Genomic DNA, 19,811 nt, shown 5'->3' with positions numbered 1-19,811 from the left:
CTATTTATTTAAAAAAAAACTTGAAAATAGAATAAAACCAATTCGTCGTTTTTAGCAATTCCTGCCATGGAGAAATTTTTTAGAGAAATGGCGGATAGTTTGCAGCATCTAAAACTGATTATTTACGGGGTTTAAGTTTTGGTTATTTACAGTAAAGATTTGCTTCCATTAAACATGGCCTGCGCTGTACTTCGTCTGGTATCGAACGAACCGGTTTGTTTCTTCCTCCTCTCCAGTAAACCCTAAAGCGTGCTTGTGCAATTTTCTTCAAAATTGTCTTTCAGAAAACGGATTAAGCACTTCAAAACACGAAATAATTTGCGAATTCAGGAAAGCCCTTGAAGACGTTCAAACCAGAAGTCTCAGTCGAACTGATTGCTCAAACCCTCATACGTCAAATCACCTTGCAACTTCTCCACCCAAATCGCCATTCGGGCCGCGTCAAGCTACTCCCTATCCATTATCGTCGCGTGATAACTTTGAACTTGAGAAAGCGTCGTCCTTCCGCAAATTGCAGTCCAGCCGTTCCGGCCGATATAGCCGCGATCCGGCAAACCATGGCGGAGAATGGATTCCGGAAGGAGGAACTGGAAAATGAACCCATGCCTATAGGAGATGTTCAGAAGGAAGAAGAAGTGGAAGGCAAAGTAAAAGAGATAGAGATTGTGGCCAACGACAGAAAAGAGGGACCTGCTGTCTTCACAGAATCAGAGGTACAGCCAGCACAAGAGATGGAGGAGCTGAAGAACGAGGCTGACATTAGAAACCCTTCTAAGTCTTTTCTATTAGATGCAAATGATGGTACAGGCGACGAATCCGGAACAGAGGAGGAGCAAGCTGCTTTTATGAAGGAGCTTGAGACTTTCCACAGAGAAAGATGCTTAGACTTCAAGCCTCCAAAATTTTATCAAGAGCCATTAAATTGCCTCAAGTAACACTTCGTTTCATCGCCTTTTGCATTTTCTTTTTCAAGATATCTGAACCTTGTACAAGTATTTTATTATGTTTGCATTAGGTTGTGGAGAGCAGTTATCCGACTTGGTGGTTATGAACAGGTATGCACAAGGTTTTCCATTTACTTGACTTATTCTTTTCATTTATTATGTCTACTTTATCATCTTTGAGTATGACGAGAACACAGGGAAGTTATTTCACGAGCATCTTCCTGATATATTATATCAATTCACTGGCGCTTTTGAAACTTGACAGGAAAAGAAAAAGAAAACTAAAACAAACTTATCAGTGCTTAATTATGTTTGTGCATTATCAGCAGGCTCTTAGCTTTAGCTCTTTGCTTCTTGGAGCTGTTCCATGCATCTAATGTACAAAGAATTTGAAATTTTCTGTCAGGTGAAATGACTTGTCTGTTATCTCAATATGTTCAGTTTCTTACTTGCAAAATTGTTAGAAAGATGGACACAATCGGGGCCATTCCAGAACCCCAGCCCTGTAGTTCAGTTTTTCGTGGGAGTTACAGCTAACATGCTCTACATAGTCTTTTATTTAGTTGTTGAAAGTGAAAAGAAAAAATTTATTTAACAGAACATATTTAGACTGATTGAGAGTTTACAGCTATAGTAAGAAGAGTGAGAAATTTTGGCAGGCTTTGGCCTAAGCCTGTAGATTTATGGGAGCTATCATGGTCTGCGTAGCATGTATAAGTGAACTGTTGGCTGAATTGATCTACTCAGTCGTATGAAATGTAATTTACAGGTTGCATCTTTATTTTCGCTTTGTAGGTGACTTCGTTGAAGCTGTGGCGACAAGTTGGAGAATCCTTTAGGCCGCCAAAGTGAGGATCAACTTTTAGTCAAAAGTTATAATATCTTATAGTAAACTCACTTAGGGCCAGTTGCATGTTTCTGCTTGAGGGGTTTGCATTTTTTGCTACACCAGAAACAGGGGGAAAATATTTGATGAACAAAACTGATTGATATCAGTTGGTCTATCAGTTTCTGCTTCCCCCCTTCCCCTCGCTCATAAGGACACACGCCCATCCTGTGAACTGTACTATTCTTACATTCTTTTTCTGTTCTTTTAATTGGATTTTGATGTATGTGTAATGTTGTTTAAACTCATGCAGGACCTGTACTACTGTTTCTTGGACATTTCGAGGTTTTTACGAGAAGGTTATATTCAATTACTTGCTGAAGTTCTCTTCTATCTTTTGTTCTCAGATATATGCATTATGGTGTGTGGTAAAGATACTTCTACTCTTTTGTCTGGGCCAAGGGTGGCTGGCTCTATTTTACCAGAAGGCTAGTGAGTGAAGAGCTTTGATGTGGTAAATAATCAGTGAAATAGGGTTAGGTTGATGAGGAACAACTTCTGATGAAGGAATTGTTTCAATAAATATAACTTTGTAATTGATTACACAAAAAGCTAGTCAATGTAGAACTTTGATGTGGCAAATAGTCACATTGGTTGACTTCTGAAAGTGGAACCTCTTGCGATATGAATACTGTATATAGGGTTTAGTTGATAACAATTTCTGATTCTGCATACAAAAAATATTAATCTACAGTCAAGTCATTACTCTGTTATTTTCCCGAAGTGATTTAAGAAATGTATACAATGTTGCATTATAGGTTAAAAGCACATGCACTTGAACCGCCTGTTTTTAACCACTAATGGGAAATTGAATTAGGATAGTGATGGTCTTTCCTGTAGACCTGTGACTTCTTCCCAGTGATTATCCGGGGACTAACCTTATAGAGTCCATCGCCTGTAGGTTTTAGATAGATATGAAGGCACCAAAACCTCATCAATGGAAAATAAAAATTTTCACTGCAAGGCAGATAGTGGTCCAAATACATCTGCCTGTATGAATACAACTTTCACCTTTATACTTTGCAATATAGCTTTTGTCTTCACTGAGAGAGGTAGGAGAGAAAAAAATCTTTATTCGAGTTTGTTATTCAGAGGAATAAGGAACAAATGACAGGAATTTTTTGGAACTGAAGATGGGTTCGAAGCTTAAGAAGTTAAGAAGCTCTGCAGTTGTCAACTTTGTTCCATTTTGTTTCATTTTACAATTACTTGCCTAGGCTTTCTTGCAGTGGGGCACTTCTATATGTGTTTAACTTTTCTGCACACAAGGTAGCTTCTATCTTTGCTGCCATCTTTTTGTTTTCTTTTTTCATAGTCTGAGTACAAAAGGCATTTGCTTCCTGCTGCTTCCAAGGAATACTTTGCTTATAAGAAAAGAGCACCCTATATGTTCTTCTTTACAGAGATTGTAGACCCTGCATATCAGTGGATATGTTTTTTCTTCCTTTACAATAATAGAGGAATGAGCTTGAAGGGTTGCAGAACTGTTCTATTGTCATGAGCTGTGTAGTCTATGGCAAGCCATGGCGCGAGCGCCTCTTGCGCCATTCGCCGCCTATGGCGCCCAGGCGGCCTTTGTGAAAAAGGGCCTGGGCCCATCAAATAAAAAAAAAACCCTAATAATTAACGGAATTCCAGCAGAAATAAATAATCTGCTCTGCATGCATGAGTAACCTGTTCATTCCTGCCTCTTCTTTCTTCGGTTCTTCCTCTGCGGCTGCCTCTTCTTCTTCGGCTTATTTTTCTTCTTTTTTGATAAACTATTTAGTATTTAGGATTCATTTGAATCTTTAGGACTTTTGCTATCCTTCAATGGTTCAACATTGGTTGTTCTAATTATATGAAATTTTGTTATGTTGAATTTGTTGTTTTATATGTTTTATTTAACTCCTTATACATTAATCTAGTCAAAATAATACTAATTATATTAATATATAGATTATTTCTCATATTTGCGCCATCCTCCGAAAAGGCGCGTGCTGCAGCGCCAGGAGCCCTTAGCGCCATTGTGCGCTGTGCGCCACTGACTACTATGGTCATGAGTAGGAGCTTCATTTGCATCTTTGTTCTAATAAGCTACTAATAATGTTAATAATGCTTCATATGCCATGGAAACGATCCTTGTGGACTTCTTTATCTATTGCTGCATAAAAATTCAGTATAAACCATCCTGTATACTTCCTAGTTTCCTGTATTCTTCCAACATTATGTGGATTGCCAGTACTGCAAGTGACCTGCTTTTGCTTTGTTTTCTCTGCACCACGACTAAAGAAACTATATTTCTGTGATTCTACCGGATTGGTCTTTCTGGAGTCATGGATCCTATTCTTTCTCGTGCAATCTTGGAACTTGATTTATCTTTCCAGGCATTATTGGAATATGAAAAGTACAAAATGCGTAGCGGTGAGCTACCTTTTACTGATGCTTCCATATCAGATCCTGCTTCTGGGAATCAGGTGATTTGCAACTCTCATCTCTTTTTTCTTAAAGATAAGAATAGTTGGTTGACTGTAAGGGTTTTAGTACACTGTACTTGGGGTTGCAATTTCTTCTATAGCATGTATTTATGGAAACTCTTGTTTTTATTTAAGATAATATTACAGGGCTCTAATTAATAAACCAAAGATATGATGGTCTTTTTGTAACAAATCCTATTTAAGCAGCTAGTTGTATGATCAAGTGAAGTCACTGAAGTATGTTAAATCATAAACAACTGCTTCCTACTTAAATCTAGCTTAGCAATTATCCAAATCATTAAATGACAGTGAACAATTTATTTGCAGGTAGATCTAATTCATGCTTCAGGATCAGGTAGAGCAAGAAGGGATGCTGCCGCTCGTGCCATGCAGGGATGGCATTCGCAGCGGCTTCTGAGTAATGGTGAGGTTGGAGATCCCATCATTAAGGTATAATTATGCTTTGTAAGGGTTCATCTGTTTGTCCTTTGTGTTTGTTATTCTGCTCCTCTGTTGTAGTTCTGAGATTGCAGTCATTTGTTCACAGGATAAGAACCAAATGACAACACCGAAACGTGAAAAGCAATTAAGAAACATTGGTATGTTTTACTGCCAGAGTTGTAGTTATTCCATGCTTCTATTATGAAAACTTGGATTTTATTCCATGTGTGGTTAATTCTTGACAAAGGTTTCCTCAAACGCAAGGGATCATCTCCTGGTGAGCATGCTATCAAGGTTGCACGTGTAGCATCAAAATCGCAGTTAAGATCTCTTAGTTAGAAGCCCCGTAATATCTGGAGGCACGATTTTTAAGATGTTACATGAATCTCTTGTTTCTGGTAATAGAACTGCCTTACTGATAACAATCCAGGCTTCCATTAGATTTCTTATAACTGCTTGTGGAAAGTGGACTTTTGATATATGATGATTGGAAATTTCATTGTCTTTGAAGAGTTTATGGTATCTTAGCCTTGTCTGGTTCACATGACAATGCAGAGTGGATGAGCAATCCTGTCATCATTAATTATTTCTACCTTCTCCTAACATTTGTCACTTGCACCTTGTAGCAATGTGAATATCTCCTCCTCCTAAAGAGGTAAAGCACTGTTTTGGTGCGGTCTGCGAAAGCGGTACCAAATCTAGGTAAACTCTGAATATTAGATATGACCTCGAAATAACAGGAGTCATATACAGCAGTGCAGCTCTTATAGTGAACCTACTGATCACTGTCTCAACAAGCATAAATAAGTGAACTCTTTGGTCTCCAAGTTGAGCCTCTTTTATCGCCTTCTGTTTCTTATGCCAACTTCCTCATGAATTGTGCTCGAGTTTTTTTGTTTAATAGGAGAACCATAGAATTACAACTCTGCTTCTTTAATTTTAAGTGTGTTGACTTGGAATAGTTGCACTTCATGTCATAGTCAAGTGAATTTGGGTAACCAGTACTGGCAGTTGTTCAGTGGTTTAGAGGAGCTTGTTGCAGCTGACATTGATGGATGATGAGTGATGGGGACATGGTTCTTATGTTCCAATATCTTTTTAAGTACTTCCAGAGAAAGTAGAGATAATAGCTCTTCCTCCTATTTTTTATCTTCAACAGACCAATCATGATTGTTAAATGTAGCATATCAGGGAAAAAATTATTCGTCTGTGAAAATATGTTTTTCTTGTCATTTAGATATAAAAAGAATGTAGAAGTAAATGATTGGTTGTGAATGTAAAATGATTCTCTGCATTTTTCTCTTCAATATATGAATTTCAATGTTATTGACAGACTGGAGATCATGGTTGTGGATGTTGGTGTCCCTGCTGACTGGGTGAAGGTCAATGTGCAGAGAATGGTATGTCTTTCTTTCCTGTCCTTGGTATACAATGGTCCATTATATGCTCCTCGTAGAGTTGCTAATTGCATGCGGTGTTTCTGCAGAAAGACTGCTATGAAGTATATGCATTAGTTCCTGGGCTTTTGCGTGAGGAGGCAAGTAACAGAAAGAATTTTTTGTAAATTTTCTGTCATTTTGAGCTAAAAACCTCCCTGGAAATTGTGTCAGGCATCTTATTGTCATGAAATCTACTTTGTAATTTCTACACCAAAGCAAGAAACTTGCAGGAATAATGACTTTGTACAAATCATTCTGTTGGCACCCTTTCACTATCTTGATATCTCATATACATACATATATATATATAATGAGTGTTAGCCTCAGTTTATGTAGGGTGGAAAATGGGTAATTGGTTTTGATATTTGAAAGTTAGGAGGTCAAATATCCAATATTATGGTCACCTCCCTTAACTTTAGTGTCAAGATTTGTTTCAATTATGTGACTTTAGATGTTAATTGGATAAGCATCTGCTAAATGTGTCTCACAGTTAATGAGAGGACACGCTCTTACTCAGGACAGAGGACCAAGGGGAAGAAAGAGACCATGGAACATATAGATATATTTGGGAACAAGGATGACTAGATTGATAGTTTTGGGAGGAGAGGAATTGCCTAATATAATTGTAATATAATGAACATCTAATCATCTTATACATTGGCTGCTCTCGATGCCACAAACCACTCTTTGCTTGTGATATACTCATGCATATCATTATGATACTAAGTTTATTTGCTCAATCAGGTTTTTAATCTGTTGGATGGATAACAAAGATTATGCATGGCAATAAGATTTGCGGTTAGAAGGCCAAAGGCATGCATAAGTTGAGATGTTGTATCCAGATCTGGTTAGGCCATACCATCGCTACATTCATGGGAGCTATGGATGAGGGAGGGCAGGGGATTCACTGTCGTAAAACTTTCTAATTAACTTTTGCAGATCTTGCTAGAGTACGGTTATTCGGGTAGTTATTTTGATAGAACTTGAATTGGTGATTGTTGGTCTTGAAGTAAGTTTGAGCATCACCTGGTCCAGGCAATTGGCTATCCAGTGTTGCCTTGTTAAATTCTTATCTTATTATGCTCTATCAACTTAGATTATTTGACAACAGGTACGCGTACAGTCAGATCCTGCAGGCCGTTTGGTTATATCTGGACAACCAGAACAGCAGGATAACCCTTGGGGTGTCACTCCATTCAAAAAGGTAACACATGTGAGTTGAGGTGTGTGCTGCAAGTAGTAAATGAGTCTATCTTCCAGCTGTTCAATTGGTACTCTCATGTACAGAAGTAATTGTCCTTGCTTCATCTCATCTGTGCGAGAGTGTGTTAGTTGCCTTAAGGCTTCTACCTTCCAGTTTAGGGGCTGCTATCGGATTTTTCATTTGTGCACAAATGGATATTGAAACTGGATTTCTATTACGGCATCACCTCATTCTGTATAACTTTAGTGACATCCCTGTTACGAATTTTTTGTTTTTTTCATTATAGATTCTCCACTTAATTTTGTCCTGGGTCGGGATTTTACAACTTTAAGTACCATCAGAGTCCCCACCCAACCTTACCCCCCCCCCCCCCCCCCCCCCCCTCCCGTCTAAGGGCTCCCTCACTTTTCCTCTACCATCCAACTTTCCCCAACCCCTTCCAAGTCGCAACCTGCCCCCAACTCTTTCTGACATATCACTGACAAGGGGATGTTAGTCTAATTTTTTATCATGAAGGGGTGTGTGTAATTACATCAAATCTTGTGTCTCTATTTATTCTTAAATAAGGTGTCATTTAATTGTTTGTTGGTCCTGTAAAGTCAGTTTGTTGGATTTGGGGGCTCTAAGTGCTTCATCTATATATGACATTAGAACTGTGTTGTTCCCAGGTAGTCAGTTTACCTACTAGAATTGATCCTCATCAGACATCGGCTGTGGTGACCCTGCACGGGCAGCTATTTGTTCGCGTGCCATTTGAGCAATCAGATATCTAGTACGTAGTTGCCTTTGTAAGCTGGAGGTCTTCAAAAGTATCTTCTGGTGATCTATTGAGAATGAAATAGTTGTGTAGGGTTTGCATATGTTGAATTTGAACTTAGCTGCCCTTGTTTACTGTGCATTTTGGCGTTCATTGATGTGTAGTTTCTGTATTATAATAAGTATTTCAATTGCTACAAATTGGTTGGTGTTCTTTTATTTTAAGGTTAATTAGAATCCCAAGTCTGGTCTAACGGGAGCAGTTTGGAAAAAAGTTTAGAAAAGACGCTTTGAAAATTACAGTTAATTGGGATAGAATGAATGAATTGAAGGGTAAGAGGGGGTGAAGGGGGTTGATATAAATTTATAGTTGTAGTTTTTCGTAAATGGGTGGGAGAGTCTGGGGGGTTTGAGAAAAGCTCAATATGTACTAGTATGTATATATGAATTGAGGAATAGAATTATCCTATTCCACCAAACCATATTGGTATATCTATACTTTATATCAAGTGAGAGCGCCTATTTTGTTGTTTTGCTTTTTATTGATCTGTTAATTTATGTACTTTTTAATATTTAATTTATTTAGTTATTAATTTTCCCATCTTCCACTCTTTTACATCCCGAACTGCCCTTCTAAACCCTCAAATTGTCCACTCTTTTAACTTCTTATAATTTCCGGGATGGAGTCGAACCGCTCCTGCTTGTCCTCAAGTTGTCTGTTGCAACATCAAGTAATTGAAGAATCTCGATAGCTGGCACATATGTTCTGATCTCTCATTTTTCAATTTATTTCGATTTCTATCCCGGTTAGATCCACCCTCTTGCCATTCCTATGTTCAACCAGCCGATTTAGCTGGTCTTCTTTACTTATGTACATACAATCTTTTTTTCTTTTTTTTGTCTTAAGTTAATTAAACTACTTTTAATTTAATTTGTCATAATTAAATTACGACTCCTTCCCTGTTCCCATCCCCAAAATTGAGCAGTCTCTGTTGTCACCGTCGCCCTCATCCTCACCCCTTTGGCCCCTCCACCCCAGCCCTGTCGGCTACTTTTTGGACTGACAGTGATTATTTGTATAATTATCAAAAAATGAAGGATAGTTTACCTAATTTCAGTATATGTCGGGTGGTGCTGTTGTTATTTACCTAAAAGTTTTTTTCATAGATCCAAGGGAGAGTGGAAAACCATGATTGCTTCCCAACTCCCATATTATTATGGCTACAACAGGAAGGAACCAATTTTGTTAAGTAAATTCTGTTCATAATTACGCACAACAAAAAATTGTTGATCTAAAACTGAAACTATAACGAACAATTGACACTTTTTCCAAGTTGGATTCACCAGTAAACTCTAGAAATAGGGATCTAACAAAAATGGGATGTACCATTCACCCGGCTCGTAATTACTAAATGTAAAGTGCCAATGAGTTAATTTATTCACTGTACAACATTGAACAAAAAATAGCTACTCCATTATTAATGGCCCAATACATGATTCAAGTATGTTGCTTAGAACTTCCTGCACTTCCCATGAACTGTGCTCGCTCCGAACAAGATCTACTAACGACGGGAATAACTGTGAAATGTACCTCCTGAAACAACCTCTTTCTAGACTACCCAAAATCCTCATCACTGAAAGAACTAAAGGAGTGCGTGCTGCCAATTCTTCCTCTTTGACCGAGCCAGAAGAAAGAGTACTACCTCCTTGTTCTCTGATGGCTTTCCGTCCAAATCCAGCACAATCTAGGTATATCTGCAACACTTCCTCACAAACAGTAACAAGCTCTGCTTCTATGTTATTTTCTTGGGACATAGATGGATTGGTCATGAGCAAATCATGCAAAAAGTTCAAGTAATTCTGGTAACAATCATTTTCGAAGTGAATCAGGGGTGGCTCTGACATCTCTAGGACGGAACATGTCTTCTCTATCTTCAGCAGTAAACTAGTTTCAGAGTTCAATTCACTGGAGCGATTTGCAGTGGACAAAAAGATTTCACGAATAACAGTGAAAGTATCCAGGGACAGAGACTGCACATGCATCTTGCAAAGATCAGCCACTACCTGTGAGCAACAACAAAGACGCCTAGAATGAGATTCATTGCAGTAGTCAAACCAATAAGATGATTAAGCAACTACCATTAAGAAATTTGCACAACTGTCTGAGGGTATGATAAAAAATTGTAACATCTGGACCATCTAAAATACTACAGTTAGAATACATATGGGCTTCGTAATTAAAAATTGTCGTGCTACAGTTCATCATTCCCAGATTATTCCCTTCTCCATATGGTTGCAACTCAAAACATGTTGGACACGTTACTGTCTGCAGTGACAATTCATATGATAACGATGGGAAATGTGCACTTGTAAAAGGGAGGAAGATATACGGCACCTGCATGATGAGTAGTTGCACAGCTATATGGCTTTTCATCCTTGAAACAATATAAGCCACAGTTTGCAGGTTCTCATCCTCAAAATCGTCCACTACATCATTCTGGTAAGCAAAATCAGGCACCTCAATGCGGTTCATGCTTTTCAAGAGCTCTGTCAAACCAGTCAAACTGGATTTAGCAGCCTCCTCCAAACAAAGAAAGATATCTAGCCATTCTTCTGCTGAAAGTTTGCCTCTCAATTCAGCAGCTGAACGGATCAAAGCAGCCGTTCCAGCACTCGACGGACCTTGGGCTGGACTTCTTATGAATCGCACTAATATAGATACTACTTGACGCAGTTGAGGCCTCACCAAATCAAAGAAGTGGACAAATAGATCACTGAGACATTCTACAGCCACTGCATTGGTTTCGGACTCCCAAAGGCTCTCATCTGGTAGTTGGGATCCAGGCTCTGGTGAATAGTGATTATCATCTTTTTCAGGCTCTTCAATATTACATGTAAAACTGAATAATGGGAAGATCGCAGATTCAAAAACACTGGCCCAGAATGGCTGTGGAAAAAGGTGGCCATGGTCCTTCAAGATATTAAAGAGAACTTCCATAGCACATCTTCTAATAGGTGGTCTAGGATCCGATGTCAATCTTGATAACCCTGGAATAATTAAAAGGAAAAATATGTTCAGAAGCTAACCTATAGAGGTGATAGTGAAGCTAACCTATAGAGGTGGTAACAATAGAGACGATACACATTAGACAGCTCTCACCATCTGAAAGTCAAAGTTTCTCAGTTACAATCAAATACCTGAGAGCAAAGGAAACCAGAAATGCGTATGATCATCCTTATCAATGCACTTTTGACCACCGAAAGCGTTGTCCTTCACTGTTGGAGTGTTTAAACTATCACCCTCGCTTTTCTCATTCCAAGCAAGTCCACCATCTGCAAGTTTGACAGCACAGAACCGAACAAAAGCAATAGCATTGAGGCTAACATCGCTGTTGAATCTATTATTTGCGAAGGTGATGAGGCACCTGACACAATGGGTAAAAGTCAATGTTTCCGTCTCAGTTATGTAGGAAAAATATTCTCGCACTATCTTTTCCATGGCTTCAAAGGCCATCAAGACTGTGCTCTTTCTTTCATCAGCTGCAGCAGCTGTGAAAACCTGCAATGGCAAATTCTACATTTGAAGGCAAAATTTGGAAGAGCCAGCAGAAAATGGTCGAGATCTGGTCTAGAAAGTCAGTTCTACACCGAAGCAAATTGTGAACAGAATTGAGACTTTTATCAATCAGTCAGCTTCTGGTCTAATCTATATCTTCTACTGCAAAATCAGCAATCTTAGACAATAAGGATTTCGAGATACAGCAGCACTGGTGGTTAGAATGTGATTTTCAAACAAAAGTTATGGCACTTCCTGGGCTTTGGTTTCTGAGAATCATGATAAAGCTGGGACATACGGCACAAAAGTAAAGAAAAAGTGATTGCACAGGAAAAATAGAGCATGAAAAGTAAAGACAAAGCAACCAAATTCCAAGATCACAAGACAAAATGGGGTGAATTACAATACTAATAAAAAAAGCTTGATGAGTATTTTTAAGTGCAACAATTTCAGTTGTGGTGATACAAATTGTACTAGAACGTAAAGAAGGAAAAATTACCATGAAAACACTCTTCCATCCAGATTTTATGTTACTGAACCGACCGGAGACCATTTGTGAGATACAACGAACTATTAACTCTCTGATTTCTGTGGAAGTACTTTTCTCGATCACAACCACAAATGGTCTCAAAAATTCACTTTGGAAGTTATAGTTTGCCAGTTCTTCTCGCTCTAGAAATTTCATAGTAATCTGTCGCAGCATGTCCATAACAAAGATTGCAACAGAGAGATTTTCTGACAAACCAACTGCTATAAGAAATTCTGAAAGGACACTCCATATACGGGACCACACTAGTCTGATGCGATTCATGTTGTAGTGCCTGAAAAACAGAAGCATTAATTGGTTGTATTTCTCATCCCATAACAATAATTTATAAGAATTGGATCATCAATTAAAATTAAGGAAAGACTCTTACGCAACTTCCACCATCTTTGTGAGACTAAACACACGTGGATCAGTTGGAGACTGCAATTCTAACATGGAAACTTTGCAGAGTGCCTTCACAAAAGGAACAATTGCCTCATTGTTTAACCTTTGGCTATGAGCAAAAATGTGATTCAACTCAAAGTTCCCAATTTGGTCAAGCAAATGCAAGTTTGAAATAAAGTTATTCATCTGCTCTGGAGTAACAAGACCAGAGGAGTAGACTCTAGAGGTGCTATCATAAGAGCCCCCTCGTATGACTGCCACTACAGTTGGATTCTGGAGTGCTTCTTTTTTCTTCAAAGAAGGGTAATTCGAGGATTTCAGTTCGGTTTCAGAATTAGGTGTATTAAGGGAGGATGATTCTGAAAGTGCCCCTTCCCCCAAGAGCTGCAGTTGTTCAAATCGGGATAAACATGTTAAAATATGTTCCCATGCTTCCTGAAGGTAATTCCCATCTTCAATAGCAATTGATATAATAGCCTGTCAAAACAACAGAAAGTCTACCCAATCATTTCTATAAGAGAGGAAAACTATAATTATCTCAAAGAGAAATAACTGCGATAAACACCCCAAATAAGCATCACTAACTACTCAGAACTTCAAATATGAAAGAGAAACTGAACATCCTGCTCTAGATAATAATTTATCATTTTGGTATGCCATTTTAGCAGGAGAAGAAAAACTCATACCTGCATATATTGGGTGATATTTCTGCATATTACGAATTACAAAGAAGAGTAAAACTGAAAGTACCTTAACGGCATCAACATTTTTTTGCTTCATATCTGCAGCACAATGGAGGTAAGTAAACTTAGCCACAGTAGTAACAAAAGCATCTCTCTGGGTCTGCATGCCAATGCTAGCAGTAACATGCACAGCATATCGGAACCCCTGCAAGCACTGAGTAGTAGCTTCCTTATCATCAGTCTGGCCCAGAGTTACGCTGAATGCAGCAAGCATCGGGCCCCAGCAAACTTCAACCATAAACCTCAAAATTGTTGGATCAGCTAAAGCATAATAAATATCCCTGCAGTTGGCAAAGGAAGGAAGGTCGCAAAAAAGTATGCAAAAGGACTGACATTACAGATCATAAACAACCAAGAGCCCCATGTCAAAAAATATGATAGTAAGAGTAGGATCATCTAGATATAACTGCCTGCATTGCATCAGATTACCAGTTTCCACTGACAGATATTCCATATAGGCATTCTATAGAGTGGAACCAAAGACAAAACATTCAAAACAGCAAAAAGCATTGTAACCAAGCAATTCTCTGGAAGCTTGATCTTACTCTGGCTTTAAAGATTTATCCTTAAACTGCTCCTGAATATGCCTTATTAGATATTCATTTGGCCCCAACGGCTTTTCCTCTGTCTGCTTTGTGACCAGATTGAATATACCGTCCAAGCCCAGCAGTGCATTTAGGCTGTTTCCCTGTTTGCTTTGTAGAGCAGAAGATTCTGCGCTCATCTTAATCTCATTATTCACGATGTCATCGTACAGAGTACCCAAATAATCTTCAGGTAGGTCCTTGCCATCATTGATGCCGCGATTATTTTGGATGAAATCAGCCTTGGTCATCTTAAAAGTCAAATCCATTCCCAATATAAGTCAAAGAAGGTGTTAAATTCAACCTTATCATGGTTTAAGACTAAACTAGCAAAGCAATATTAGCATAACATAAGAAAATAAACATAGCATCATAAGAAAAAGAGGAAATAAATAACGGTCCTACTTGAACAATTTTCAGTTTCAATCTTTCCCAATTTACAAGGAGATCAGTTGAGAAAATATGCATCAGATCCAACCTATGCTATTTGGACATGGATTCATCAGACTTCATTATTTGAAGGCTTAAACTGCAAATAATAACATGCTTCCAGAGACAAGATTATGCATTAAGTTAATGATAACAGCTATGATGTGCTAGTAAATAAGGGGGAGAGAAAAAATAGGTAATTTCACTATCAACACATTGATTTCCAATTTGCAATCCAATCACAGTCAATGGTAGTCGGAGATTTGAAGTAAATGAAAAACATTAAAAGGACATGGCATATAGACAATGAAGCAAATGAAATGGTGAGTATAGCAACAGTTACACTCTCAAGGATATCCAGGTCCGGTCTTACATGTATATTTATCTCTATGCAAGCTTTAGAGGCATGAAAAACATTATCTCTCCATCAGGCTCTTAGAAATATTTCATCAGCACATTATCAATATTAACTGCATTTGTTTTTTCCTCCCAGAAATTGATAAGGAACTAGATAAAACAAAGTGACATAGCAAAAGAGAATAATCACAGTTTTAGATAGAAGATGTGAAGTCCAAAAACACACCTTATTTTTTACCATAATATAGTGAGCATCCATGTTAAGCACTAGCACTGAGTAGGCAAGGACATAGGCTGTATCTGCACTGCTGAATGAGCTTGGATTGCATTTACAATAGCGTTCAGCAAATTTTTCCATGATGCGGTCGATTTTTTCTGCTTCTCCAGGTAACCTAAACCCTCTTAATAGGGATCTGATTGCTTCACCAAAGCCCATTTTATCAAAGTTGAATGAATCTACATACGCATGCATAACTTTCATGGGGAATTCCTCTCTTTCACCAAAATAATCACCCATCATACTTTTGTTCAGCCCAGCAATAGTTTTGAGAAAATAAGCCACTTCTTCAGGAGAGCTGCCAACTCTTTTGGTGCTAATTAAGAACTCAATTCCCTTGGAAGGTTTTGTATTGAATAGTGCAATACCTTTCTGCATTTATTCAATGAACACAGTCACTACAGTATACCAGATCATTCTGAAACTTAGAAAGTAGCACTTTTTGTGGCACCAAGATTACAGACTACAGTATTACTGCATTAGCACTCAGAGAACATAGTATATTCTTACTACATTCATGACACAATAATATCCTGAAGGTAAGTTTACCAGTCAAGAAGGCAATTGATGGTGTAACAAAATCTTGATGGCACAGCTACATTGCTTAAAAATGTGTGCATAAGCAAACCTGAATTTCTAATTTATAAGCTCTATGCTGCTCCAATGTTGCAGCATCAGTAAATTCAGAATTTGCTTCTGAGGGCAGCTCACAATCAGAAAAATTTGCATCTTCGCTGAGGTTCATATTTTCTGTCAAGTTTTCATCATTGGAAAATTTTGGAGGATTCGAGCGTTCAACTTTCAGCTGCTGGTCCATCCATGTTCCCAATGACTTGATGATTATAACAAGACACTTTACTGATTCATGACGTACTGTTGTGTCTTGAGCTGGAGACAACGATGTGGTAGAACCAGGAGGTGGACCTAGAGCAGTTTTCAGAAGGCCATTGACAATCCTGCAAATATCTGAGGGAATTAAGGTAGTCTTAATACAACTTTAGAACAAAGCAAAAACTTTGGAAATAGAAATAAGCACAGGAACTGATTATTGTTGAATATGAAGGAGTGCAAGCGGAGAAAGACAACAAAGCTTATTAGAGTCACAAACTTGTTGCTTCTTGAAAGTAAAAAAAGAAAAATTCAGGGAAAATCTAAGATACTTCAATAACTTCGCAGTTCCACTAAGAGCACCAATGAATTAAGGCTACAATCACAACTAGAGTTATTTTAGTGGTCAATGATGGACATGGTATAGTTTACAGTCTTATATGCCAAATAATGTCACTCGAGTTTCAGCATGAATATTAGATTATCAAACTTTCTTTAAGGCTATATTTTTTATGGATTTCCTGAATAAATTCCTAGACATTATTTAGTATTCTGACTCTATGAATATTGAATTCACCAGTCAGATTCAATTGATGGAGTGCTATGACAACTGAGAACAAGATGCTGGGAGATAGATTCTTTATCCTCCTCTTTTTTCCTTCTTTGATTTTTGGCAACAAAAATGAGCGCATCTCTGTCAGATTTGATGTAAAATTTATTAAACCACAATGGCCTAGTATAAGTAGATAGAATCATGAGAAAGATTGTGCAGTAAAGTTTTGAATTCAGGGTTTCATTCCTACCATGGATTTCTAATCAGTTTTGAAAATGAGAAAACAAGAAAAGGTGAATAAACCAACTTTATATGTAGAGAAACTTGTATCCCCGTGAAAACTAATCAAGACAAATTTTGTATTTAAAGATTTTCTCAAGCAAAAATAAAATTGATAATTCATATGAAGAGGCCAATAGAGATAAGTGAAGTCATTCCAATGGTAGAACTATACACAAGGTATGGATATCTAATCTAGTGTCCTAAGATAATAATATGAAGATACTGTAATCGGTACATTTGGTGAAAAAGTAGGAAAAGAGAAAAGTTTCTGGGAAACCAACCCTTATTAACCTTCAAATTTGTTTGAAGCCTCCATCCAGAGATTTCCTATGATTTTTTCCGCATATATTACTAATATGAAAGATCTCCTTATTTCTTTACAATGGATTCTTGCGTCATTTTCTGTAAGATACTACATCATTGCAAGGTACTTAAAATGTATAAAGTGTACGATTCTAATATTCGAAAGAACCCTTTGATAAGCTGATTAGCATCCAATTGTAATGAACACAGAGAAAAGGTATCCAAGGAAAAGGAAAAATAAGAAAACCTAATCCTTGTTACCTTTCATATAGATTTGGAGCCTCCACATCACAGTCATAGTTGACAAAGATATCAATGACGATCTGAGGATCCTGAGAGATCTTCTCCACTAAACTCAGAACAGTCATCTTCTGCAAGAAACTAGGTTGAAGCACATTCTCCAATACACGAATTATTAGCATGGGAAAAAATGTTGCAATCTCTGATTTCAATCCAGATCTAAATTTTGAGACTAAGTTGAAAAATATTGAACAAAGAAGTTGAAAAATAGTCATCACTGATACTGCACTGTTCTTCATCAGTGACAAGCATAGGTACTGCTTGAGTACATTAAGAAACCTGTTAAGAAAACAAACACATTAGCTATTCAGAAATATCAGCTCTACGTATGTACGGGTAAAAGATCATGAAAATGATTATGGCGAAACTAAACAATTTAATGATTCTACTATTTCCTAAAGAGAGGCATTTCAGTTTAAGATTTATATAGTGCAGCACATATTAGGTATGTATACTTAAGCTGAATAGCCATTGTCTTCACCTCAAAACTATAAAGCCAGAGTATGACAACTAGAGGTGAGCCAAAAGCTTGCTTCCCCTTGATATTAACACCTCATGATCCCATAACCTTAACCGGGTGAAATCTCATTCTTTTTTCAGGAGAATCTTTCCTTCCACAGTCTGAAAGGTAATTGGACATACTTAGAGTTTTCCCTGTTTATTATTAGCTAATTCTTGATTCCTTTAGTTATTGTTGGTCAAGAGATTGTACTTGATTAAATTCAGCACATACATGACATGGTTCAATGTAAGTTCCACTGGTTGATTCAACTGCAGACAGCAGAAATTTGTACAACTGAGAACTTGCCTCTCATTGGTGTGCCAGACTGGACCTGCGTTGGCCATGATGACGTTTAGAAGCTCCAAGGAGAGAACTTTCCCCCTCGAAAGGATCCGATCATCAGAATGCTCCTGTGATGAAAATTTCATAGATAATTTGCATAAATTCTTGTAGAGCGTAAAACCATCTTCTCTAAGATCACTCTGACCACTAAAACGAGAAACATTAACAGATTGATTTTTCCTTTCATCATATGAATGTTTTGAATCAGGAGGGCTCTGCTTAGCGTCCACGATCTCATTAATGAAATTCTGAGAGAAGTGTATAGAACTTCCTTCGTTCAGGTTCCTATCAGCAAACTCCAGCAACTCAAATACAACAACATTCTTGAACTCAGCAAGCATGGAATTCTGCTCGACCCTGGTGAAAATAATGATCACCATCTGTGCAAGAACAGACTTAGCACAGATCTGAAGGGTGCCACTTTTGCCACCCAGGTAAATGTTGTAGCAGGTTTTGACAATGTATACAAGGCAATCACCCCGGATGTAGACGGAGGGCGATCGGACAGCTGAAAGAAGGACCTCGAGCACAGCTAGCTCAATGGCCTCGTCGCCGAGATTGGAGCATTTGCAAACGGTGTCAACGAGGCGGTAAATAAGAGAAGAGCTTTCTTGGATCTCACATCCGCGGATGATGCCGAAAGAAAAGAGTCGGAAGGCACAATCGAGGGCAGGCTCCACAACCTTAGGGGAGCGGGATTCGAGGGCCATAATGAGGGGCTGAAGCAAGAAGTCAGCATCGGAAGAAGAGAGGCCGTAGAGTGGGGAGCAAGAGCCGGGATCGGAGGCATCATCGGTCAAAGACTCGAGCTTGTCGAGGACAGATTTACAGGCGGAAACGAGATGGGAATGTTTCCTCCAGGCTACATTTTTGATGATCTTGTCAAGGGAAGGACCAAGCACCCAACCACAGCGGGAAGCCCCACCGAGGGTTTGCGACGTTGACATCGAATATCTATATAATATCTATATATCTACTGCATCCCTCCCTCCATTCGTCGCTGGCTGGCTGGCGGGCTTCGCCGGCTTGTGATATTACAAATTAGTGGTGTTGTGTTTTTGGTGGTCTCTTTAATTATTATTAAGAGGACAAAGAAAAGAGGAAGAAGGACCTAACAGCAATCAATGTTTGAAATGGAATGTGGTGGATATTAAACATCACCACCTCTATCAGTGGCAGTGGCAGAGGCAGTGGAAAGCGGTGGCTGGCGACAGACTTGTAACAAGAAAATTACGGATCCGGCGGTTTGCTTTATTTGCATGCAACATCTCCTCCTCCACCTCCTCCTCCTTTTCCTTTTTAAAGTAACAAATATATTATTGTTATTTTTATTCATCACCAACGGAACAAAGGCCAAATGCCAAAACAAGGCACAGTTAAATAAATAAGACCGAATTTCACCTTGACCATCTCAAGTCATCTCTCAAATTACCAAAAATACGCCTTCAACGTTTGAATTATTAAGAAATTGTAACATTGCATGGCTAACTGCATGGCTAAAATAACATACGATACCAGTACTTCCAGAATAAGGATTCATCAAATATTATATAATTATAAATAAACTCATGTGAGTATCTTTAATATTTATTTTCGTATAATAAATAAATTTCACTTTTATTAAAAATACACAACATTTTTTGGAATAAAAAAAAAAAAGAGAAAAATGATCGCATGCATGCAACCACAATACTCGAC

General features: G+C 38.2%; 2 protein-coding genes across 4 annotated transcripts; one reads left to right on the top strand and one right to left on the bottom strand.

Moving 5' to 3' along the window:
• Positions 56 to 8,401, top strand: LOC105169875 (AT-rich interactive domain-containing protein 3-like). Of its 2 annotated transcripts, XM_011090429.2 has the most exons (12): positions 58 to 931; positions 1,016 to 1,055; positions 1,740 to 1,792; positions 2,084 to 2,129; positions 4,197 to 4,286; positions 4,614 to 4,736; positions 4,834 to 4,885; positions 4,975 to 5,047; positions 6,061 to 6,127; positions 6,214 to 6,264; positions 7,278 to 7,370; positions 8,039 to 8,401. In XM_011090429.2, the coding sequence occupies exons 1-12, from the start codon at positions 558 to 560 to the stop codon at positions 8,141 to 8,143; spliced, it is 1,167 nt and encodes a 388-aa protein (XP_011088731.1). In that variant the 5' UTR covers positions 58 to 557; the 3' UTR covers positions 8,144 to 8,401. The 2 variants fall into 2 exon arrangements, with proteins under 2 accessions (XP_020551773.1, XP_011088731.1); XM_020696114.1 differs by lacking the exons at positions 7,278 to 7,370; positions 8,039 to 8,401 and adding an exon at positions 6,911 to 7,267 and having other exon boundaries at positions 56 to 931.
• LOC105169874 (brefeldin A-inhibited guanine nucleotide-exchange protein 1) lies at positions 9,529 to 19,453 on the bottom strand. Of its 2 annotated transcripts, XM_011090428.2 has the most exons (11): positions 18,078 to 19,453; positions 17,231 to 17,548; positions 15,632 to 15,959; positions 14,953 to 15,375; positions 13,902 to 14,191; positions 13,364 to 13,637; positions 12,600 to 13,090; positions 12,182 to 12,503; positions 11,325 to 11,685; positions 10,522 to 11,174; positions 9,529 to 10,190 (listed from the first exon to the last, which is right to left on the bottom strand). In XM_011090428.2, exons 1-11 carry the CDS (start codon positions 19,058 to 19,060, stop codon positions 9,594 to 9,596), a joined length of 5,040 nt encoding a protein of 1,679 aa, XP_011088730.1. In that variant the 5' UTR covers positions 19,061 to 19,453; the 3' UTR covers positions 9,529 to 9,593. The 2 variants fall into 2 exon arrangements, with proteins under 2 accessions (XP_011088730.1, XP_020551290.1); XM_020695631.1 differs by lacking the exon at positions 18,078 to 19,453 and having other exon boundaries at positions 15,632 to 15,969; positions 17,231 to 17,407.

The sequence above is a fragment of the Sesamum indicum genome, linkage group LG8 (assembly GCF_000512975.1).
Source record: "Sesamum indicum cultivar Zhongzhi No. 13 linkage group LG8, S_indicum_v1.0, whole genome shotgun sequence".
In the NCBI taxonomy this organism is placed as follows: Eukaryota; Viridiplantae; Streptophyta; class Magnoliopsida; order Lamiales; family Pedaliaceae; genus Sesamum; species Sesamum indicum.
Note: the sequence above shows the minus strand (reverse complement) of the source record. Positions and strands in the feature narration are given on the sequence as shown.

Bases quoted from the DNA above. Each gene is read 5' to 3' on its own strand.
- LOC105169874 (XM_011090428.2), bottom strand. From the start codon at position 19,060: ATGTCAACGTCGCAAACCCTCGGTGGGGCTTCCCGCTGTGGTTGGGTG. The intron at 17,549-18,077 runs GCAAGTTCTCAG...TTTTCTTAACAG, and splicing joins GTCTGGCACACCAATGAGAG to GTTTCTTAATGTACTCAAGC. The intron at 11,686-12,181 runs GTAATTTTTCCT...TTGCCATTGCAG, and splicing joins GATGGAAGAGTGTTTTCATG to GTTTTCACAGCTGCTGCAGC.
- LOC105169875 (XM_011090429.2), top strand. From the start codon at position 558: ATGGCGGAGAATGGATTCCGGAAGGAGGAACTGGAAAATGAACCCATG. The intron at 932-1,015 runs GTAACACTTCGT...TGTTTGCATTAG, and splicing joins GAGCCATTAAATTGCCTCAA to GTTGTGGAGAGCAGTTATCC. The intron at 4,287-4,613 runs GTGATTTGCAAC...ATTTATTTGCAG, and splicing joins ATCCTGCTTCTGGGAATCAG to GTAGATCTAATTCATGCTTC.